Source organism: Eulemur rufifrons, chromosome 25, assembly GCF_041146395.1.
Source record: "Eulemur rufifrons isolate Redbay chromosome 25, OSU_ERuf_1, whole genome shotgun sequence".
In the NCBI taxonomy this organism is placed as follows: Eukaryota; Metazoa; Chordata; class Mammalia; order Primates; family Lemuridae; genus Eulemur; species Eulemur rufifrons.
The window spans coordinates 11,490,664-11,515,654 of record NC_091007.1 but is presented as its reverse complement, the minus strand read 5'-3'; the positions used below and the strand labels follow the sequence as shown (position 1 = coordinate 11,515,654).

General features: G+C 36.1%; 1 protein-coding gene across 1 annotated transcript in view; it reads left to right on the top strand.

Moving 5' to 3' along the window:
• Positions 1 to 24,991, top strand: part of CUBN (cubilin) — a 227,716-nt gene that overhangs the window by 14,144 nt on the left and 188,581 nt on the right. The window contains exons 9-17 of the mRNA XM_069458708.1: positions 2,141 to 2,272; positions 3,163 to 3,258; positions 3,616 to 3,734; positions 4,189 to 4,375; positions 5,569 to 5,681; positions 7,861 to 8,095; positions 12,661 to 12,842; positions 14,633 to 14,795; positions 15,975 to 16,165. Coding sequence (XP_069314809.1) covers positions 2,141 to 2,272; positions 3,163 to 3,258; positions 3,616 to 3,734; positions 4,189 to 4,375; positions 5,569 to 5,681; positions 7,861 to 8,095; positions 12,661 to 12,842; positions 14,633 to 14,795; positions 15,975 to 16,165 — 1,418 coding nt within the window. The remainder of the gene's footprint in view (positions 1 to 2,140; positions 2,273 to 3,162; positions 3,259 to 3,615; positions 3,735 to 4,188; positions 4,376 to 5,568; positions 5,682 to 7,860; positions 8,096 to 12,660; positions 12,843 to 14,632; positions 14,796 to 15,974; positions 16,166 to 24,991) is intronic.

Below are 24,991 nucleotides of genomic sequence, written 5' to 3'. Positions count from 1 at the left end.
TAAAAACTAGAAATCAGAAATATAAATTATTTAAATTAGAGGATGGGCAATGTGTTCTTACAGTCTCCTTTTTATTGTGGGTGAGACAAAAGCTTTGTGTTTTCCTATTAATCATGCTATTTTTTTCCCTGAATATCAAAGTAATATATGCTGCTTATAAAACATAAAGAAAACTATAAAAACAGGGAAAAAACCCTCCCCCTACAAAAACTCATACTCTTATCAGTCAGAGGACCACAGTTAATATTTGGCCATATTTCCTTCTAACTTTTCTCTGTACACTCATTTTGTCATGCACAAATAAGGTAATTTTCTTAGATTCTTAGAAGGGGGCTCTACCTAGATCAAAGAACATAAATACAGGCAGTCTCCGGGTTATGGACAACATATGTTCCTGAGAAGTCTTTAGGTTGGATTTGTATGTAACTCGGATCCCTGATGAACATAACAGTGTATATAAGATAATAATAATAATAACAACAACAATACTATAATGGCTCATATGTGATAATACTAATATAGTATAATACTGTAATAATATAATACTAATACCCCTGTGTCGTAATACTATAGTGCTCTTTCTTTTAATTCAAACAAACAGGACATTAAGAAAAACTCATATAAAAAGTTTAGATAGGAGACAAGAGACATTTCAAAAAAGAATATTAAAAGTTAACATTCACCTAACATTGCATCAATGCTAGGCAAATGGGAATGTTATGCTTATTTTGATCTTCTAACCAAATCAATAACAACCTTTCCATTTCAGTAATTAGTCCACTGCACTGCTTAGTAATAACTGATGCTTTCATTGGAGCTCTGCCTTTCACATGTTTCGTTATTTTCGCTTTATCCCTTATAGCTGTTCTGATAGTCCAGTGACCAAAGCCTGATGCTTTCCCAGTGAATGATGGCATCTGACCTTTCTCCGAACGCTTAATTATTTCTACTTTTGTTTCCATTGTAATCACCTTTCTCTTTGCTGCAGGCTCACTTAGACTTGTAGGGGACTTTTGCTTTGGAAGCATGATCATAAGGGTAAACACAGACTCACAAAATCGAATAAAAAAGATGTATCATATAAATACTGTGACTAGCCGCTAGTGTAAAGATGCTGCACCAATGAACTGCTCACGCCATGCAGGGTTGTTTACTTGCGGGGAAGAAACTAGTTCCCAAATTGTTAATTTAATTATTTAACTATAAATTATCCTTATGGGGAGCCTTGGGAGCCCATTGGTAAGTAGGGAATGCCAGAAGTTGGGTCGTCCTTAACCCGGGGACTGCCTGTATTCTAAAGGCTTTAGGAGTTTTTAAACATTCTTATAATTCAATAATTTGAATTATAAAAGTGATACAAACTTGTAACAGTTGAATAAAACAGCAACGACTAAAGTAAAATGATATTTTCTTCCTCCACCTTCAATCTCATCCTCCTAATGGGACCACCGTTAGCCATTTGTTCTCTCTCCTCCTCTACCTTTTCCTTCACTCTTACACACATTTTATAGACACATACGCAGGATTTTAAAAAGCTCTTTCCCAAAATTTGGAGTTTGATCTTAACTCTGCGTGTTATTCTAACATGTAGTAGTTTTTATTAAAACATATGTGGAAAATTTCTTTCACTTATGTGTATATGTACACACATGCAGGTGTATGCATATTATTAAAAATTGTTTTTAGTATTTGGTATAGATGAGTCATAAGATATTCAGCTATGTGCCTATTGACCATTGAGGGTTTTTTCCTGTTAAACTGTGCTGCGATAGACATCCTTGTACCTACATCGTAATATACTTGTGATTTTATAACAATAGAGTAAGTTTCAAGAAGTGGAATTGTTAGTAAGAGGGTATATATTTAAAAATTTTTAATGAATACTGCCAGATTTATTTCTAAATAGGTTATGTTAATTTAATGTCCAGTGAACAGTACATAAGAGTACTCCATTTGCCTACTTCTTTGCCAGAATTTGATTCTAAGAGTTTAAAATAATTTTTGCCAATCTCATAGGCATATCTCATCTTAATATGTAGTTTCTTGAGTAGATCAGGTTTGTATATGTTTTCACTATTTGCATTTCTTCTTTGTGAACTTGTCTATAGAGTGTACCTTTCAAATCTTGTTGTTGTTCTAGGCTGGCAAGGAAATGGATACATTTGCGAAGATATCAATGAATGTGAGATAAACAATGGTGGCTGTTCTGTGGTTCCATCTGTTGAGTGTGTGAATACACCTGGATCTTACAATTGTCAGGCCTGTCCACCAGGTACTGTGTCAACTTCCTGACACTGTTACAGGGGACACATGCGTTTGAAAACAGACTCTTGTGCTCTATTTTAAAAATGATTTCTGTCTAAGGAGAGACATTGAATAGTGCAGAAAGCTTGGCTTATCTTGTGGATTCAGGACACCTTAGTACAATTATATTATAGGAAAGAAATAAAAACCATTTGAATATCAGTGGAAAACAACAAGGCTTTACAAACTGTGAAATAGCCACTGACATAATGCAGAGTTTGGAAAATTATCTGTGTATATCACAGACCTACTGTTTCATTATTCCCATAAATAATTTATTAATATAGTGCAGTCACGAGATGTTTTGCGTATGAAGTTTCCTAAATCACAGGCATCATAGTAGGTATATAATACTTGTTAGTTTTCCTTTTTTCCTGGAAAGAAGTCCTTACTGCTATTCTCTAACCTAAATTGAATTACTTCAGTTACTATCCAAGAAGTTCAGAGAGTTCTAAGGGATAAACTGAAATCATGTATGTTCTAATACCATGAAACAACAGGACTTTGGACCTCTACAGTAATTTATCTCTAAGAACATCAGAGTCACTGTAATTAAAAAAATGTCAACTTTCTTAGTGTCAGCACTTTCTAAATCTCCCAGTAGTTCTATACATTTTTTTTTTCATTAGAAACAATCCAGAACATTGTTTATGAATTCAGGTTACTAATTCTTGTTGCTCTTACTTATGGAATTTTTCTCACTTATGGAATTTTATTTGCTTATGACGTTTTATATTTACATTTTCTGTGTTGATGCTAGAAGATCCCTGTTTGGTCTAGTTCATGATATTTGATTCTCAGATTGGCATCCTTCTTCTATCTTCTTGACATTGTTTCTCATGCGCTTGCTCCGATCAGGGTACCAGGGTGATGGCAGAGTGTGCACACTCATAGACATCTGCTCGGTCAACAATGGAGGCTGCCACCCAGATGCATCATGCTCCTCGGCTCTAGGTAATGACTCATCTTTGTCTTTGAGTATTTTAACATGACCCTCTAAAACATTTTAAAAACAAAATCCTCTGCCCTCAAAATTCTTTTTTGACCTTCAAACCAAAAATTAATCCATGTTAGGAAAGTATACAGTTGGTTTTTTAATGGCTTTCTTATTTTAAGATTAAAAAGTGGAAAAATAAAGATTCTAATCTTTTTTCCTCAAACCTTGTTTTGTCTGCCCATAGGAATATGCAGACTTAATTTCGGTGGATCCTTGTCTAGACAGCAGATCCTGAGTTTAGTTACTGCGCCTGAACCAAAGAGGAGACCTGTATTCACAATTTTGCTTTCTTGTTTTTTTTAATTTCTGAACAGGTTCTTTGCCTCTCTGCACATGTCTCCCAGGCCACACCGGAAATGGTTATGGGCCAAATGGCTGTGTACAGCTCAGTAATATGTGCCTAAGTCAACCCTGTTTAAATGGAGAATGCATCGTGAGTCTTTTGTTCTTCCCATGGAGATAGAGTAATTGAGAATAATTTTAGTTTCACTTCCATAGAAGATGTCTTTATATGATTCATGAATTTGAAGGCAATGATTCAAGCTTAAGATAAGGCTCTGCCAATAACTCTCAGCTGAATGGTTGGTATTAACTTTAGTTCTCAGGAAAAACCAATGAGTTGATTTTTGTGTGTGTGTCTCAGTGATTTACAAAGTGTAATAGTAAACCAAGCAAAGTTTGATCCAAATAAATCCCACTTCTTATACTCAGCAATTACCATTTAAACTTATTAATTACAAGTTAGGCTACTGGAAAATACTTATTATGGTTCAACACCTGTTAAAGTTCTACACCTATTATCAATAGCACCACTTGATTATTTGGGTTGATTCAAGTTTATTTTTTATCCATTTGTTTTATGGTATTATGTGGTTTCTTTTCCTTAGGAAACAGTCTCTGGGTATTTGTGTAAGTGTGACTCAGGTTGGGCTGGTGTCAACTGCACAGAAAACATCAATGAGTGTTTGAGCAACCCCTGTTTGAATGGAGGAACTTGTGTTGATGGCATTAATTCTTTCAGTTGTGAATGCACACGTTTCTGGACTGGAGCTCTGTGTCAGATTCCCCAGCAAGGTACGGCCAGCATTTCTTATACCACAGGCAGTCACAGCTTTGCAGCACCACCCTTTAATGAGTCCTGAAGATTCTTCTACTGAACCTATTTTCTTGTCTAGTCACTCAAATGATGAGAACTAAGTCTTTCCTTGCAAAAATGATATAGAATTCACAAGGTAAATATTTATAAATTTCAATTTCAGCCAGAACTCCTCTTCAAAAGAAGAATTAAATTAGTATTTGGCATTTTCATTATGTACTTTCTGAAGATAAAATATTCTAAGGTATTGCCTTTTGTAGTTTTCTAAGGGAAAGTTTTCTGTATAGCAGATATTTAATTTCTGTAGAATAATATGCTTATTCATATCACTCTTTTGCTCTAGAGTATATGTATATAGTGTCTCCCCATAGCTTGTTAAGTAGAGATTGGGGTTGTTTTTCAATTTTCTTCTATAACCAGGCTTCACCCTGTCCATCTAACCTTATTTTTGATTAGTTCCCTAGAAATACACTCACTCAAGCCAGACAGTTTTATTTTGCCACCTGGTCCCATGTGCCACGATGAATATTTCCATTCTATTGTTTTATTTGGGATATTTCTTCCCACAAATCTCCCAAATTCCTCCCTTGTTTCCTATCCAGATGAATCTGTCCCCAAGGAGTACTTCACATTCAACCTCCTCCATAAAGTCTCTTCTGAGTATTCTTCCCCTCACTTGTTACTCCTGATTCTGAATCAACACATTTATTGAGAGGTTGCTATGTGTTTAGAATGATGGTAGACCCTGTGGAGAAAGATGGAAGTTAAAAAATATTGTCTCCACCTATTATCTTCTTATCTGGTTACCTTCCAGTTGAGGAGGTAACACTAATACAGAATGGCAGAGCAGATACAAGAACTAAAGATATGAGCTGAATTGCATGGGATAAAGTCGTGTCACAGAGGTACAAAGGATGGGACCAGAGAAGACATAATGAGCCAGGGAAGCTCCTGGAGCAGGTGATGAGATAGCAACTGGACTTTGAACAAGAGGTGGAATTTGCTTAGGTGTCGACAGGAAAATGGGGCAAGAGAAAAAGGAATGACAGGGCTTTTGTCTCCAATATTTATTATTCAGACTTTTCTAAATATTTCAGCAGCAGTGTTATAGTTGTCCAGCCTCTTCCTTTTAGGAGTCTCCGAAAAGCACAATTCATCCTTTTCTTTGCAGTTTGTGGAGGTTCCCTCTCAGGGATAAATGGAAGCTTCAGCTACAGAAGCCCTGATACTGGTTATATTCATGACGTAAACTGCTTCTGGGTTGTCCAAACGGAAATAGGAAAGGTAAATGTCCAAATGCACATTTCATTGGTATATATGAGTATGTAATACATATATATATTGCATAAAGTTCATATAATGGTAATTAAACTATCATGTATTGAGTACTTACTAAGTGCTAGGCTTTGGGCTAGACATTTGCCTACCTTTCTCTAACCTTACATTAACTCTTTGAAATAAGTAATAGCATCCTCATTTTACTGATGAAATAATGGAAAGTAAGAGGAGCTAAGAAATTTGTTAAAACACTTGTTAGCTTTTAATTGCAATAGTTGCATTTTAAAATCAAGTTTGTCTGGTTCCAAAGTCCATGCTTTGTCCAATATGAATGATTCTCCATACTGGTTGATTGGCTGCAAGCCGGTAGTTAATTTGCAAAGTCATCTTGTTACTAAGACAATATTGCTTGAAGATGATCACTCAGTATTATATTGATTAATTATGCAAACATTGTGACTAATATTAAAATGGCTTTCTTATCAAATGTCTTTTCTTTGCCAGGTAATCTCTAAATGCTTCATATGCAATATATCGTTCTATTTTTAACTCATAACCCTAAAAAATAGGAATTATTATCCTCATTTTACATATGAGGAAGCAGAGCCTAGTGCAATTGTGAAATCTCTCTGGGGTACATGTGATCTGTAAGCAGCACTCAAACCCGGGGCATTTGATTCCAAAGCCTGTCACTCTGAGCCACGGTGTGAATACTCTTCAAGATCCGAGTCTAAAGTCTTTAGTGCTTTTTTCCCCTGACATTAATTACTCAGACATTTCTAAATATTTGTTTCTCAACCAACTCCTGGATGCATAAAGTGGTATGTCTAAATAGATATGATTTTTCCTTGAAATCCTATTAACTTTTCCCAGCAAACTAATATTACAGAGGGCATTGTATAAGGGTTAGAAAACATTTTTTTCCCTTGAGGAGGGAGAGCTCTTTGGGGCCTGGAAGTCCTATAATAAAATAAATGCCAAAATAAATTTCCCTGTGGGCATGAATTTCCTTCCTTCCATTTAGTTTTCATGAATTCTACTTCCTGACATTGAAAATATTTTTCTTCTGAAAAAATATTCTTATGTGAAAAACTTTCAATACTGTTATTACCAATTTGTAAGAAAATTCATCTCATTTTTTCTTTATTGTTGTGATTTTATATCTTCTCCCCACCATAATGTATATAATATAGTAGAAAATACATAAAAATCAGGATAGTTGAATTAATGAACATTTATTTGATTTTCATTTAAATTGCTTCAAGAGTGACAATGATGTGATGATAGGCAACTGATCTTAAAAATATCCTGGCATGGAATTACAAAAATTCCTGACATTCTTTTTCATTAGCTGAATGGTGTTGTTGTGATTTTTTAGGTTCTGGTGAAAAATAATAACCTCTTAAATGAAGTTGTCAATACAAAATCTTTTATATTTTATTAGTTATATTATTATATTTGAAGTTTATGTGCTAATACATTCTAACACTTTACTCAGAGCCACATTTCTGTGTTTATGTTCTCCTAATTGTGTGCCTCGTACTTTCCATGTTACCTATTCCCATTTTTTATGCTCGACGTCACTCATCCCTTACTGATATCTAATCCCTGAAGACTTGCAAACTTTACACATCCATATTTTGCCTACTCAGCCTACACCTGACCGTGTCAGTCTAGCCTGGGCATCAGAATCTTGTTGAGAGGTTCAGAAACCCCCTATGGAATCAGCCTCCCTGGGGACAGTCATGAACCTGCCTGTGTGTATGATACACCGCAGGTTATCCTGGGGTGCAGGCTATAGATTATTGTGACTAGTACTATTAGCCAGTTAAATTTAATTTAAGGTAAGTTTTCAAATGTCTAATTTATTATACTGCTTTAGAAACAGTCAGCTATGCATTGGAAGTGGCTTTATTTGATGAACTTAATAGTTTAATCTAAGTAAATCCATGTCATTAACTTTAAGATGTTTGATATATTTTGACATTAGCTAAAGTTTGGTCTCAGCAATTTTTAGTACACACCATTTAATATGTAGATTGCCACATGTATTGGTAGATAATTAGGAAATGATAAGATTTATCTCTTGAAAGTGACTCACTACGAATGCTTTCTAGTTAGTAGGAGAAATACTTAAAATTAACACGGAAATAAAAAATAATATATGTGGCCTTTCTGTTTTTAGGTCCTGCGCATCACTTTCACTTTTTTCCAACTAGAATCGGTGAATAATTGTCCACATGAGTTTCTTCAGATTTATGATGGGGATTCTTCTGCGGCTTTTCATCTTGGGAGATTTTGTGGCTCCAGCCCCCCTCACGAACTCTTCAGCAGTGACAGTGCTCTCTACTTTCATTTCTACTCTGAACATTTACGAAACCAGAGAGGTTTCACAGTAAGATGGGAGACGCAGCAACCAGGTGTGTGTGAGTGGGGAGAAAGCCAAGCAAAATGTTAAGCTCCTTAAAATTTTCTTGATTGACATTAGACTTTTTGATATGTGAGATGTTTGGGGGTCCAGAGATACATAAAATCTTTATAATTATTTTAAAATCCAATACATCTCGCATGAACTGGATGTGTTCAAAGATAACAAAATTAACGTGAAATGGAAGATATTAAAAAGCATGAGTCTTAATGACTCCCTTATGAAATCACTGAACAGCATTTTTATAAGCTCTATTAGTGATTTACTGCAGAGATTTGTAATGGTAGCATTGTCCACTCCTTCACATAGTGTTCCTTATCTTAATGACCACTCCATCATTTTGTTGTTGTTGTTATTTTGTTTTTGGTACTCTATTTTCTTTTCGCTTTTTACTGTGAAAATTTTCAACATATAAAAAAGCAAACAAAACAGTATACGAAGCCCCCAATTCACTCGTGGATAAATCTATGGATCTGTTTCTGGATTTTCTCATTTTTTCTATTGGTCTATTGTCTATTCTGGTGCTACATTGGTGTGACTATTGAAGCTTGAAAGCTGATAGTATAAGTACTTTAAATTAGTTCTATTTAAATATGCTATATCCTTTGCATTTCCATATAAATTTTTGAACTAATTCATCAACTGTCCCCAAGAATCTGCTGGAAATTTGTTGGCATTGCATGAATCTGTAATCAACTTGTAAAGAAATGAACTCTTAAAAATATTGAACCCTCTAATCTATGAACAAGGACTATTTCTTCGTTTAGCTCTCTTTTAATTTATCCTGGCAATGTTTTATAGATTTCAATGTCTGAGTATTCCATATCTTTTGTTATATTTATTGATAAATATTTGAGATTTTATGCTACATGAAATATTAATATTCTAAAATTTAATTTTCCATTTGTTGCTAGTATATAGAAAATGATGTATTTTTAAAATATTTGATTTTGATTTTACCTTCATTACTAAATTCACTCATCAATTCATTTTTTTTTTTGTAGATTCTTTTGGATTTTTTTACATACACAGTTACATCATCTATGAATGAAGGACATTTTTCTTCTTTCTTTCCAATCTTTGTAACTATTATCTCTTTTCCTTGACTTATTGCTCTGGCTAGGACCTCTAATTTAAAGCTAAATAAAGTAGTGGAGTGGACAGCCTTGTCTTTTTCCCACTACATGGGGAAATGTTCAATATTTCACCATGGAATAAATATGATGTTAACTGTGAATTCTCACAGATAACTTTTATCAGAGTAAAAGCATTTTCCCCATTCCAACTACTACTGCTGTATAACAAATTACCCATGAATTTAATGTTGTAGAACATTAGTCATTTTATTTTGTTTCTGATTTTGTGGGCAAGGAATTTAGAAAGGAGCCAACATGGCATATCACTTAAAATGGGTTAAGCAGTTTCAATCAGATGTCAGCTGGGACTGTAGTCATCTAAAAGCTTAACTGGGTTGGACGTTCAAGATAGTGCCCTTATATGGCTAACAGTTGATGCTAGCTTTTTTTTTTTTTTTTTTTTTTTTTTTGTGGAGATGGGATTAGTGGGGGTGGGTTTGGGAGGAGGAATGATTCTCACTATATTGCCCAGGCTGGTCTTGAATTCCTGGCCTCAAGCGATCCTCCCACCTTGGCCTCCCAAAATTCTGGGATTACAGACATGAGCTATGGCGCCCAGCTAATGCTAGCTTTTGGATGAGAGCTCAACCAGGCTGTTAACCTAAGTGTATACACGTGGATCCTCTGATGAGGTGGTCTTAGAGTAGTGGAACTGCTTTCATGGCCATTGACTTCTTTCGGAGCAAGCATTGCAACAGAACCAGACAGGTGCTGCATGGGCTATTTTGGCCTGTCCTTGGAAGTCATGTTGTGTTGTATCTATCATACTTAATTGGTTGAATTAGTCACAAGGCAACCCAGATTCAAGGGGAGGGAACATAAATCCCACCTCTCAATGGGAGAAATGTCAGAATTTATAAGCATTTTAAAATCACCACACCTTTTATTCCTAGCTTGCCAAGAATTTTCTTTTATCATGAATGGATGTTGAAATATATAAAATACTTTTTATGGAATCTATTGCGATGATCATATAGTTTTTGTCCTCTATTCTATAAATGTGGTGAATTACATTGATGGATCATGAATGTTGAATTAACTTTGCATTCTTCAAATACATTCCACTTGCACATGACAAGTTATTCTTTTTATACAGTGCTAGATTATCTATATTTTTAGAATATTTGTACCTATGCTTGGGAGATATTGGTCAGTAATTTTATTTTGTAATTTCTTTTTCAAGTTGTAGGTAATGTTGATCCTTTAAAATAAGTTGAAAATGTTCCCTCCTTTTTATATCCTCAGGAAGAATTTGTATAGGATTGACAATATTTTTTCCTTAAGTGTTTGCAAGAATTTACCATGAAGTTAGTTGAGTCTGGAGTCTTCCTTGTAAAAGGATTTAAATTATAATTCCATGCATTTAATAGATACAGATCCATTCAGACTTTCTATTTCTTTTTTTCAGTTTTGGTAATTTTTTGTCGAGAAACTCATCTATTTTATCAACACTTAAAAAATATTTTCTTACTATCCTTTAGTGTTTGTAGGCTCTATAGTGATGTCCTCTCTTTTTATTCTTGATATGATAATTTGTTATCTTCTTTCTATTGATCAGTCTTACTAGGGGTTTATTAAATTTAATAAAGTTTTCAAAATACCAACTGTTAACATTGTTAATGTTTTCTGTTGATGTTTTTCATTAGTTTTTGTTCTTAGTTTTATAATTTTCTCCCCTTATGATTTTTGGAATTAATTTACTATTACCTTTTTTATTTTTCCTAGCTTCTTGACTTGAGAGCATTGAAAAATGATTTTCAACTTTTAAAATATTCTAATGTATGCATTAAAGCTATACATTTTTCTCTGAGAACTGTTTCATCTGCATCCTGCAGTGTATCAGTTCAGTCTAATGAAATTTGTTGATATTTGTTGTATGCACTAATATATTTTCTGGTTTGGTACGTTTACCACATAGACAGGAAAGAATGTGTATTCTGCAATGGTTGGGTGTGGTCATCTGTATATACTAACTTAGTCAAGTTGGTCAATAGTGTTTTTCAATTTTTTTTCACTGATTTAAAAATATGTTTGCTCTATTGCCTGGTGAGAGGTGTATTAAAATTTTAAACTATGATTATAGATTTATCTACCCTTTTTGTTCTGACCACTTTTGTTTATATATTTTATTATTTTTTTCTTCTTTTCTCAATATTTCAAGCATTTTTCTTAGATTTATTGAAGTATAATTGCCAAATAAAAATTGTGTATATTTAAGGCATACAATGTGATGTTTTGATATATTTATACATTGTGGAATGATCACCACAATCAAGCCAATTGACCTATCATCTTACATAGTTGCCATATTTTTTGTGTATGGTGAGAATATTTAAGATCTACTCTCTTAGCAACTTTTGAGTATCTAATACAATATTATTAACTATAGTCACATGGTGAACATTGGAACTCCAGAACTTATTCATCCTGCATAACTCAGATGTTGTACCCTCTGACCATCATTTCCCCATTTTCCCCACCCCTCAGCTCCTGGCCGCCACGGTTCTACTTTTGCTACTATGAGTTTAACTTTGTTAGATTACACACATAAGCAAGATCATATAGTATTTATCTTTCTATGTCTGGCTTACTTCATTTAGCATAATATCCCCCAGTTTCATCCACGTTGTCACAGATGATAAGATTTCCTTATTTTTAAATGCTAAATAATGTTCCATTGTCTACATACGTGTGTGTGTGTGTGTGTGTGTGTGTGTATAATTCATGTTTTCTTTTAAATTTTTCGGTAGCATTTCTAATGTGTGTCTTAGTGAAGGAAAGATTCTTCCAGTCACTGGCCAGCAACTTACGGGGCCAGTGTGATATAGTGGAGATAGTAGTGAGGTTGGTTTCAGAAAGCCTGGCTCAGTCCCTCTATTGCTCTACTCCCGGGCCAGTGGCTTAACGACCATGGACATTTGAATCTCTTCATTTATAAAACGAGTACTTTAGCTCTATGATCGTGTTCAGAAACACTCACAAATGAAAATTATGTAGTGCTTAACCATTTGAATATATTAAGTGATCTGGTTTGTTGAAAGACGTGGAAATTAACAGAAGTCTAGAAATTTTTAACAGTTCACGTACAGAAATTAATCTCCCTGGAGTGGGAAAAAATGAATCCGCATCCCATTATTCATCCCTCAGACAGTTCAGCCCTGTGTTTTAAATCGTCACTCTATGGTGGCTAATAAGCACAGAGCTCAATGCATGGGCCATTCATTTATTTATCAATTAAAACTTCTAGATCTGTGATTTTATAAAACTGGAAAACTGAAAGTCTTGTTTAATTTATGAGGGTGTCCAAAACTGCTCATAATTGTTTAAATGAAGTTCAGCTTTTTCCAGCAAGGGCTACGATCATTCTACAGGAATTATAACTTGCATACAAATGTAAAGTTATTTCTCCCTTTTCTTTCAGAGTGTGGAGGTATACTGTATGGTACTTACGGTTCTATAACATCTCCGGGGTATCCTGGAAACTACCCTGCAGGAAGAGATTGTGTCTGGATTGTTATAACCACTCCTACCCTCCTGATAACATTTACTTTTGGGACCTTGAGCCTGGAGCACCATGATAATTGCAGCAAAGATTATCTTGAGGTAAATAATTATATCTAGGTAGAACCTATCATGGTATGATTAGGACTCAGGGCACTATGGTTAGTGATGCCTCTGGATAACCCCAATTTATTGGCTGTAGTAAGATGTATTTTTCAATAGGCAGTCAATGGCTAAGTCTTGCTAAGTCCCTGTTCTTAATTGTGCCAGCTTCTTGCTTCTTTTTCCGGATTCCATTTGAATCTGGGAAATAACTGCATTTCCTTTGCCCTGCATTACCTGGAAGCCCAGGCCTCTCCCATGACAACAGCAGAATTAATCAAATAAACAGTAAGTAATGGCCATCTCCTCCAGTGCAGATTCAAATCTTCAGGTAAACTGGCAAGATATTTTCCAGCTTGATTATAGTGTTCCATGAAGAAAAATAAGTTCATAGTGATTGTGTTGAAATTGGTTGATAACAGGTGAGTCTTCCTGGGATGTATTGATAATCATCACTGAGAGGCGTGGTGTCAGCCTGAGCCCCTCCTGCCTACCATTAGTAAAAGATTAAAACACAGAGAAGGGAACAAAAGGCTATTGTATTTCTGTGTATGGCTACATCAGAAATGTCGCTCTCCATTTGTAGACTGACAAGATAATGGAGAAGATTGAGTTCTTTGGTTGTCCTGTAATTTTTATCACCATAAATCGCAGTACCCGTTGCAGTAGTGCTAAAAGGACAATACGCTTTTCCAAGTCCATTAGGGAAGCGTGGAGTGCTGTGGAATTATTCATAAAAGACAGAAGGATGCGACTGTCAAACAGGGTCTTCACCAGTAAAAGTCATTAGTAATTGGGCCATTGTGATAATGGATTTGAAACCTTTGGGAATGACTGGAAAATCTGCCCCTCCCTGGAAAATTTTTTCAAAATGATCATTTAAATGTTGACAGTAAAGTGAGTTTTCTTGAAATTAGTTTTCAATAAATTCCATCAAATTAAATTTGGAGGCTTTTTTTCATTCCAACATATTAATTCCTGAATACCGCATAATAGAAAGTATCAGTCGCTCTGACGGTATTGAAATATCTCCCATTTCTCATCAAGTTACAGTATTTCAAGAAACCAATTAAATGTAAGAATAAAATAATACTGCCTTATAACTTTGCTGCCAATAGAAAAAGTAATTTGAATGGACAAAATTGACCAGGTTAAAATCTTCTTTAGTTCATCAACTCCTTGGTGGTCTACATAGTGTAGAATTTGCAATTACCTCAGAATTATAGAGAGATCAACATGATTATTTAATAGATTAAAAACCCAACAATTAAAAAAGGATTTTTAAGGCCACATCATCATTATTGTGGTACTTAATTACTATCAAAGTTGCATTTTTAAAATTCATTACAATGTCTTTATGTTGCATCCAATATGACTACACCTCCTTGCCCACCTCTCATCCTCCTGAAAACCTGGTCCAAGTTGTGAATCTATTGGAATTTATTGGCATCACTGGCATTCTTCTATTTTCTTTGCTTATATTTATTGTCTTCTAGGTCACTAGGAATTTATAATTTCAAAAGAAACATTTGGAGGGAAAAAAAAACTAAGAAAGAAAACACTTAGATTAGTAACATCATGAGAAAAATTCAAAGTATACAACCGAAGTTGGAATTGAAATTCAGACAGAGGATGAGGCATGGGGAGGATGGGAGAGGAACACATCCCTTCCTGAATCCTAACCGTATGTGATAGGGAAATGACAGATGATTTGAAGTTAATGTACAAAATAGCCTGATTTGTTAAAAGCTGACCACTTTGAGCTTTTTGGATGCATTCTTTTGTTTTAGATTCGAGATGGTCCTTTGCATCAAGACCCCGTTCTGGGGAAATTCTGCACCACTCTCTCTGTCCCACCGCTCCAGACCACGGGGCCCTTTGCCAGGGTTCATTTCCATTCTGACACCGAGATTAGCGACCGAGGCTTCCATATCACCTACTTAACATCACCTTGTAAGTAACCTGCCAATTAAGAGCTTAATAGGAGCTTGAAGGCCAATGCTGTGCTTACAGCTGGTTTATATTTTCATGTGATGCAGAAGATGCCTAACTTTCTGATACTAAGAGCTCATCTTCATAAATATTTCTCTCAGAGCTCCAGATTTTTTTCTTTATCTTCCCAATGCTCTGTTATTAATACTACAATAACCCTTGGTCCCTTTAGTCCCTAAATTATTGGATCCACATCATGATAAAGATATATGAGGCACCTAAAATTAAATAATTCAGAACATCAGGTCCCTAGGGGAGTTTGATTTTTCTCTGTAAGAGAGCTTGTTCCCGTGAGCAATGCCATCTATCTGGATTTTATCCTCGGATCAAGCTTCACAAGAGCTGGTTTCCAGGACTAGTGGCCCCTAGATTGTCACTTCCAGTGAAATACTACTAGGTATTATGTCTTCAAACTGCGCTGATCCCTTAGAACAAACAAATATGCAAACAATACAACAAAGGAATTGCTCTATAGTTTTAAGTTTAGGGATGCAGAGGGTTTTGTTCATGGCATCCGTCATTGTGCCCTTAATGAAAATTCACAGCAAAAATACCTTTTAAGTTTCAGTATCAGGAAAAGTAACAATGGGCATCTTGATGGGTCCCTTTCCCCCATTTCCTTTGGCTTCAGGCTGAATCTGAGGCCGACCTCCTCTAACTCATGTGATCCTTGCGGCTGTTTTCTGTGCCTGTCAACTTCGCCCTGGCCACATCTTGCTATTAATATTCTGTGTTCATTTTTCCTTGAATCTGCTTCATGTATGTAGTTATGTATTTTATTTTGTCACATGTATCCTATAAACTGTCTCAAATCTTTTTGGAATGCAGCAGAGTGTTAATATATTTAAAAAGCAATTTATAGACAGAAACAGTGGATTGTAGATTAGATCACACATCTCCGTATCTATTTCTTTAGGGACTACAAGGATATCTCACAAATGTACATCAAACTGAATATCTTATAATTAGAGTCTTAAGCCTACACAGGGTGAATAAAGTGGGTTTATGATTTTGTGTTTGTGTGTGTGCGTGTGTGTGTGTGTGTGTGTGTGAGTGTGAACTTTTAAAAATTATATCCAATGTCTGGAAGCCAGAGCAACGCAACCCATTTATTTTCCTCCTCTTTTCTGTTCCCCTTAGTGGATCTGCCTTGTGGAGGGAACTACACAGAACCAGAGGGTGAAATATTCCTTCCGGAGCTGACCGGACCTTTCAGTCACAGCAGGCAATGCATCTATAGCATAATGCAGCCTGAGGGAGAACAAATACAAATCAACTTCACCCACGTGCAGCTGGAAAGCCAGAGTGGCTGTTCCCAGAGTTACATTGAGGTAACTTCAACATTTGTATATTCTGTAGAGTGGTGGTCTTCAAATGGTGGTTGGGCTAGCAGCATCCAGATCACCTGAGATCTTGTTAGAAATGCAATTTTATACCCTTTCCTAGACCTACTGCATCAGAACCTTGGAGGGTGGGATCAGCAGGCTGTGTTTTATTACAATAACAGGCCCCCCAAGTGATTCTCGTGCAGGTCAGAGTTTGGGAAAAACTGTCCTAGAGATTATGAAAGAATCTGCCTACAACAGATCAGCAAAGGACAAAGAGAAAAGTCTTACACAAAATACTCATAAAGATGCTAAATTTCGGGCTACTAAACTGAGCCCTAATAACTAAGGTGCAGGCAAATAAGTAAGGCTAATAGGATAAAGATTTTGGAGATTATCTGGGATACTTTTATGCATGAGGGAACTCAGTCCAGGAAAGTTAAGAGATTTGCCCAAGAGACCCAGCTAGTCAGTGGCAGAGAGTTCAGTTAAAGTATTGAATTCTCTCATTTTGGGAGTTAGATTTTTCCCTTCATTAGTCCCGCCTGCCATCTGCCAGAAAACTGTAACTTTGATTTAAATGTGGGTAATGGTTAAAATAAAGGGAATATTTGAAACAGAGACAGGCAGTTTTTGTTTGCTGGGCCTGGTATTTCTTTTGCTTAATTATTGGTCAAGTCACAAATTAAAGTGTTGAGCAAGAGAAACAAAACATTTTTTGTTGGGCATAATTGTTTCACATAAGCTCAGAGAGGTAGTTACAATTTTGTTTGTTTCTGTAAATTAAACAAATTTATTCATCCAGGAAAAACCTAGGTAATCACCTGCCTTCTTCCCTCTATGTTTAGACAAAAAAGAAACAGCACTTTAACATGAGATCTGGACTTAGTTGAAGAAGTACATTGACCATAGCGCTACAGCAATATGTATTTTTTTAATTCCGAAATTTTTATTTCAGATCATGAGGTGAATGGGTATGTTCATTCAATTTAGGTTTTCTAAAGTCTCTTATAAGGTACATTAAAGTTTTACACTATGGAGCAATTTTAAATATTTTTGCGTAAATAAAAATTAAATTTCCAACATTTGTTTTTTACTTTGAGAACAGTAAAAATAGCTCACAATTAGAGAGTGATTACTATGTACCACACACTGTTCTAAGACTTTAAAATACTGTAATAAATTAAGTGGATAATGATTACTGTCTGCTTTCTGCCTGCCAGGTATGGTAAGTGATTTATAGGAGTTAATTCATTGAATCCCTACAGCAACCATTATTATTTCTATTTGAATCTCAAGAAACTGAAACCCAGAGAAGGTAAGTTACTTGCTCACAGTTACATGTCTAGCAAGTGGTGCAGACTGGATTTGAATTTAGGAGATCCAGTTGTGCCAATCTCTGATAAGAATGGAAATGCAATAGTGCAACTTTGACTACAAGAGGTGTAGGGAGGAAGGGCTCATGAATTTCCCAATTCCACACCTGGCTCTTTGATCATATGACTAAAACATGAGGCTGGGCCCAATGGTATTTCTCAGATAGGCAAAAATGTAACCCTAATTTTCAGGGTAATTTGGGTACCTTTCTGTTAGATCCTTAATGGTGGTTCTAATAGTTCTAAAGAGCTATCAAAGCCTCTGGAATCATGTATCTTCCTTGGCTTTGCAGAGCATTATCATTGAACTTCAGCAAGGAGTTACATGAACTTCTCTGAATTGTTCTGAACAGTTATCAGAAAGAAAAGTCATAAAGCTGGCATTGAAAGGTTTAATTCTGTAAGCCAGAATGGCAGAATGGTTTTGTAGCCAGAATGGGATTGGAGTTAATTCATCTAAGCTCTTATTTTGGTTCTACCATTAGATGACTGTGTGACCTTGGACAATTCTTCTTCTGGATCCTTCTGTTCCTACATCAGTAAGATGCCCTACCTATTCCTCTACACTTTGTGAGGATAAAATCAAGGAAATGAATGACAAAAGAATTGAGGAATTAAAAACATACGAGTACAAGGTTTTCTTAGATCAAATTTTTTAACTCTAGGCTTGAAATTACTAGTTCAGAGACCAACAATAAAGCACTTTCATGGCTGGCCATAGAGCTATTCACATTCTGATGGAACCACGTATCCGCAAGGTCTTTTAGGTCAATTTCCTTAAGAGTTGTTGATGGAAAAAAAAATAAAAGAGCTCTATTATTCAGAAGGACGGAAGATGTATAGTGATTTAAATTGCTGAGTATATTTTTTCTATTATCTCTTTGACCAATCTAAAGAAATACAACCAGTCAATTTGTGGAATTTTATAATCAGGAAGAATCCCAAAGGTCATCTAACCCAAATCCTTAATTTTACAAATGAGGAAACAGAGACTCACAAAGGTCAAACTCTGGTTATTATGACTTACGTCAAAGTTCTTGTCATTAAATCTTCTCTATTCATTGGGAAAATTTGTGAACTGAACCCATTTTTTTTTAAAGTATATCCACTTCTCTTGATATTCTTCAGATAGTAGTTGTAGAAGAAAGTGATACAAGAAGCAAATTCATATGACATTAGGACTCAATATGTTGCTCCCCAAAATGGTGGCTTTATTTTTAAAAGCTATATTTAAAAAGTGAAATGTTTATGCAAAGGAATAAAATTAAAAAATGATGGTGTTTCCAATAGTTTCGCGGTTTAGAGGGGAGACGACTTTGTCATTTACTAACTCCATTTATGAGTGAAATCAGACCTCCCCTAATTTTAGAAAGAATGAAGAGCAGAGAGGGAATGCTAGAGAGATGTGGGAGAATTATAATAAGAAATTTTCTTTTGAGTGTGAATAGATGCAGTCTTAAGCATCATAAATCTTCTCATTATGTGGTTCCAGATGCTTTGTGGCCATGTAAACATACCCTGTAAATGAAGATTAAGATACCACTGTCTAGTGTATATCTTTCATGGACAGTGTGGTTTTGAAAGACTTAACTCTTTGCTCAGTAGGAGAGCTCCATCAGCATTCATTTGAAAATAAATTTTAACTGCAAAATATGTATGGTGTTGCCCAAACCCAACAAACCATATCTTCCTTTTCCTTTTTATTTTCTTTTTAAATAATAATGACACATTTACATTTCCTTAGATTTATATATCTGTCTCAATTAAAGTTTCTACTTCTAAAGACACACATTGCTCAGGGAAGATGTGACGTGGCCACAAAAGAATGAGTAGAAGAACAGATCAACTGTTAGTCCATCTGTTTTTGTCTAAGAGAGCTTATCAAGTATATAGAATAGTTCAATGAATGTGACAGAAGCATCTTTCCAGAATAAAAAGAAGTTCCTCTCATTAATATTTCATAAGTGATTTAAGCTATCAGAACTCTGAGTGAAGGACGTATAAGATAGTAATGAAAGTTTAATTTTTAATCCTAGAGAATGTAAGTTGTAGGTTCAATAATAAATTCAGAAGCCTATATGTTGTTGCAGCCAAGGCTTGAGGTAACATGAAGAGTGAAATGAACAGATTCTTTCACTCCACCAAATCTCCTTGACCGATCCTGAAACATCTGTCCCCCACCCCCACTGTTTTCCTAAAGACTCTGGGGAATTGGAAAAGAAGCACTTCAAGAGCAGCTCAAAAAGGAAGGGGAAACACGTGTTTTCTGGAGAAAGAGGAGGGCTTCTGGGGAAGTTTTTCCTTCTTAGATGTGAAAAGCAAACAAAAATAGAAAATTTGAAGAATATAATTAATAAGATAGGAAGGAGTAATTTACATTGAATTTGGTTTCTGAAATCCAGGGAATATACCTATTGGACAAGTGGCATCGAATCACAAATTCATCCTATTTTAGGCCTCTATGACAATCCCAGTCGGTTAACAAAGCAAAAATTGGACATCTCTTTATAATATACTGCAACCAGAAATTATTGATAAACATTTTTAAATTCCCAAGTACTTGGAAATCTATGAAATCCCTCGTAAATAATTATTGGATTGAAAAGGAAATAAAAAATGAAGGAAAGACTAGATAGAATATAGCAAACAGGAAATGCTATGTATCAAAACCTGTGAGACATGATGAAATTCAACACCCAGCTAAAATCTTCATGATTTAAAAGAATGAAAAAATAAGGATGTGGAAGAGTCCAATGAGCCGAAGCCCTACACGGTACTCCCACATCTCCTGCATGTCTTTAGGTGAATTCAAGTCCAAAAGGGACCTCCTTCTGTTACTTGTGAGGCATTGAAATGATTCAGCTACCGTGTTAGGATTGGTGGATGGAGAGCCATGACTTTTGGCCTGCATGAACATACTTGTTTCCCTGAAGTGGACGTGCTGGTCAGAGTCCCATGGCTGTGATTCACAGGATAACTCTGCAGGGTAAGACCTAAATGGCAGAGAAAGAATAAGGCCTCTGACAAGTGGAGCTGAACGAAGATACTGCAAGCAAACACACCAGAATAGGCCGACTAGGATTGTTGTTTAGTTAATATTTTGAAATTAGTTTTATTTCAGGAAATCATCTTCCTAGAGAGGGCAGAAGAAAAGGGTAAATGAGGATATGTTCAATAGTTTGCATTCTTTAGCATAATTGGATTTGGGGTTTTGGCAGAGACTAGAAATATTTGGTTAGTTTCTGGGCTCTGTCGTTGTCAGCACAGTTTTTCCACAACTCCTCAGCTATCCTGATGCTTTTTAATGAAGTGATAAGATATACCATTACTCAAGTGAAATAATTCTATAGATTGCAGTAGTGGGAGCCAGGAAAAGCACTGAGATGGTAGAACCCTCTAGTTTCGGCATTCTGAGAGCTTGCATAGAATAACATTTTGCTGTATGTTAAGGAGTTGCATGTTCATGAAGAAACCACAAATCTGGTAGAAAAAGTGCGATGCAGAGCAAGAGTATATGGAAAGAACATTTATCAAAAATGCTACAAACTATGAGGCCAAACAGAGAGTATGGCCAGTACTTATCTGATATAAAATGAAAACAATATTGCATGAAAACATGATAGAAGACTCCAACTCTCTGTGTTACTAAAGGCAAGATATTTATTAATAACATCGGTAAGTCTCAGTTTTCTCATCTGTAATAAGGATAGTAATTGTATTCTCCTAAAAAGGATTGAAAGAGGTCATTCATTTATTTATCTATTCATTCTCTAACTATTTATCAAACAATTTAGGTGCCAGGCACTGTGCTGGGGAATGGGCATGTAAAATAGATATTAAACAAGCAAGCACACACTATGTGATTTCAAGGGGGGGATAAGTATTGTGCAGGAAGGAAACAGTACTATGAGAGAAAAAATAGGGCTACTGCCTTAGTGGAAGGGTCAGACGTTGCTTCTCGAGGATGTCACGTACTGGGTCTGCAGATGAGGAGGCGATAGCAATGCAAAGAGCTAAGAGAAGGAGGATTCCAGGTAGAGGTCCCAGTGCAGCCCCAAAGACCAAACTGAGAAAAAATAAACTGCAAGAATTGGAAATAGACTAGGGTGGCTGGAATAACAAAGTCTTAGATGACAGAAATATGAGTTAGGCAGCAGCTAGATCCTGTGGGGCCTTCCAGGCTGAGATAAAGAGCTTGGGTTGTATTCTAAAGGCAAAGAGAAACAATGAGAATGTTCTTTGCACCCTGCCTATCCCACAATGAATCGTCACTAAAAGTTAATAGGATGATGATGATGATGAAGATGCAGAGAATGGGGGAGAGGAGAAGGTGCCATATCAGAGCTTGCAATCATGAAGGAAGGCAATTCTAGGTAAAACTAGACAAGTGCTCTTGATTTTAGAATATCAAATTTTTAAAAAAAATCAGATAAAGGATATGTTTATTGATAGACATGTTAGAAGAAGCAACTGTTTCACAAGGCACAAAAAGCTTTAAAATGTTGGCTATGAAATCATAAAACATACTGATGGAGAACAAAGGATAACCAAAGAAAATAATCTGAGTCCCTAAGTGGCTCTCCCCTCTCTTATCCCTCACCCCTTATTCTCTCATTTGGGGTGGGGCCACATTCCCCTCCTGCTCACCCAGAGTAACACAAGGCTCCTCTCCAAGGTCAGGTCTTTCCTTAGCTAAGGGGTATGTCAGCCTGAAGCTCGCTTCCCAGGAAGCCAAACGTTAAACACTACCATATGGTAGGGTTCTGTTTTCAGCTCTCGGACAAACCAAAGCCTAAATGCCAGCATATTTGGTTTGCTTTGAATTAAAATTTAGTACTTAAAGGGATTTTGGAAATCGTAATAGAAAAACAAATCTGGATTTCTAGCAGACACAAATACATGGACATGCACATGAAGACACGGCCTCGCAACCTAACTCATTCCAGATGTTACAGCACACTACTTACTGGGCTCTAAAGCTCACGTTTAAAATTTCATATAAATGGTGTTTTTCAGTCCAGTTTATTTTAGCTCTCTCTGCAGGAAATAGTTCTTTGACAAGAACTCATTTTTTTATGAGCAGTTTCTCTTCAGGAACTAGTTTAATTTGATGAACATAAAAATCCAAAGCCATTTGGAATACTCCATAGGCTAAAAATCATGGGTTGCAGGTTACATATTGCAGCTGTGGGCCTGAAACATTCTGCAGGATGAGTAGGGCCATCCACGAGAAACCTGGGCGTGGTCCACACAGCACTACGATCTCGAATTGGTCCTTGTCATTTCTTTGCAGATGTGATCCACTAGTGAATTGGTTGTGACCCCTCTGCCATGATCCTGGCAAGGCTTCCTCCCTGACTTCTTAAGAAAAAGTTTTTTGGTTTTTTTTTTTTTTTTTTTACTATAAACCAGGTAACCAGGTTCGGATATTCGTCATCTTTCTCTAGGTTATGCTAAAATAACAAACAATCAATAACAGTAACCAGACAAACAAAAAACAATAACAAACAAAAAATGTCTGTGGCTTACAATACTGGATGTTTATTTTTTGTGCATGTTCATATGTTGGTTTGGATCAGTTGCCTCTCTGCTGCTGTTTCCTATGTCTTTGCCATCCTGGGCTCTTGGTCTTGTAAGAGGGAAAAGTAAAAGATGGTTGAATTGTGCAATGACTTCCAAAGCATCTCCTTGGAAATTGGTACATCGCTTCTGCTCACATTCTGTTGGGCAAGGCAAGCCCTATGGCTAACCCCACAGTCAATGGGAGGATAAGTATTAGTTCTCCACAGGGAGGTGTTGCAAGTCACATGGCAAAGAGCATAGATACTCAATCCTTTTACAGGAAGGGAAGGGAATAGTTATGAAAAATAACAGTCTAGCCTAGTTCACAAGCACAAAGGAAAGAGATTTTGGTGGGGGGAGTGCAAATTTACCATATTCTAGAATATCTGAATGCGAGATGTGCTGCAACAGCATTTGGGGTCACTTTAGAGCATTTGATGAATTTTGTTTTAGTATCTCTTTCAAAGGGATTATAGTTCAAGTATGGTCACGTCTGGGATCCAGGGAGAATACAGGCTTTCAGAATTAATAAGGTTTCATTTCCACAGAGAGAGAAACAGAGCCAAAATCAATTGCGCCTTCTAGGTTTGGGGCCCCTGAGCCCTATAAGTTCCTCTTAAAACATTTGTACCGCAGCTGCCTCTCTCCTTGCTAAGATCCTTGAATTTCATTAGTCGGGGCCCAGGGGAATGGCCCACTTTAGCTCCCTCCACTGCTCTTTGGCTGTTTTTCTTCCTTTCTGTCATCTTCTAATGGGCAAAACAGAAAAGAGAGACTCCAATCTTAGCGGGAGCACACAGAGCCCTGGAGGATTAGGGAGCAGGAAGATATCTCACTCTGCATTTCAGGCTTTCTGGTTTTCAAGAACTATAGTATGTCTGTATCTCTAACAAAAATTGATCCCTCGCACTGCACCTTGGAATTCATAAATCAACAAGAATTTGTCAAATACCTACTTGCAAAGTTTTTTATTAGATGCTAAAGAGGATTCAGAGGTTTTCACCTCCCTCAGAGATTTGCTGTTCAGTTAGAGAGAAATTTAGCATAACTTTATTACAGTATGTGAAATTTGTGTTACAGATGTTGTAAGAGTTTGGAGAACGGAACTGGTATGAGCCTGAGTCAGGGGAGAGGCATGTGATTTTTTATGTCTGTGCAAGACTCTATCATATGGCTGCATCATAATTCATTTAATCATTCCACTATTATTAGACTTTTAGAACAGTTTCAGTTCTTGTTATAATAGAGCATACTTTGATGTGGAGCATGTACATCTTTGCCTGCATCTTGAACATGATAGAAGGTTAGAAGTGAAATACTCCTAATACATATGGTCAAGTTATTTTCCATAACTTTATACTTCTACCAGTTATGGTTGGGAGTAACTGTGTCACCGTATCCCTCCCAGCTTTGAATATCATGCTTAAAAAATCTTCTCTGTACTGCCTGTTCCCTTGCCTAGATAATTCCTACTCATCCTTCAAGTCTCAGCTTAAAGAGTATTCTGCTGAGTATTAATAATCCCCTGTGAGTTCAGAGTCTTTGGTTAAGCCAGTGGTTCTCTACATTTTAAGACCTTTTTATATCACTTTTTCACTGTTCAGATGAAATATATTGATGGAATAACCTTGCTACACACACTACATTCAAAAAATATAAAGTTGTAGGTATAGCATTAAGGAGAAATAAAAGTAAAATCGCATTTGTTTCAGTATGTGAAAAGCCTGGGCAAGCTCCACTAGAAGACAAAATGAAGTAGTCAGTTGTCTGTGCCCTAAATTGTTATAAATGCTATAGTTCAAACACAGGCTGACAGAGTTATGTGGGTTGGTGACTAATTTTTCTGAAATGGTGACCAACTCTTGGCAGATTTCCAGGAGGAAAAGGAAAAAGG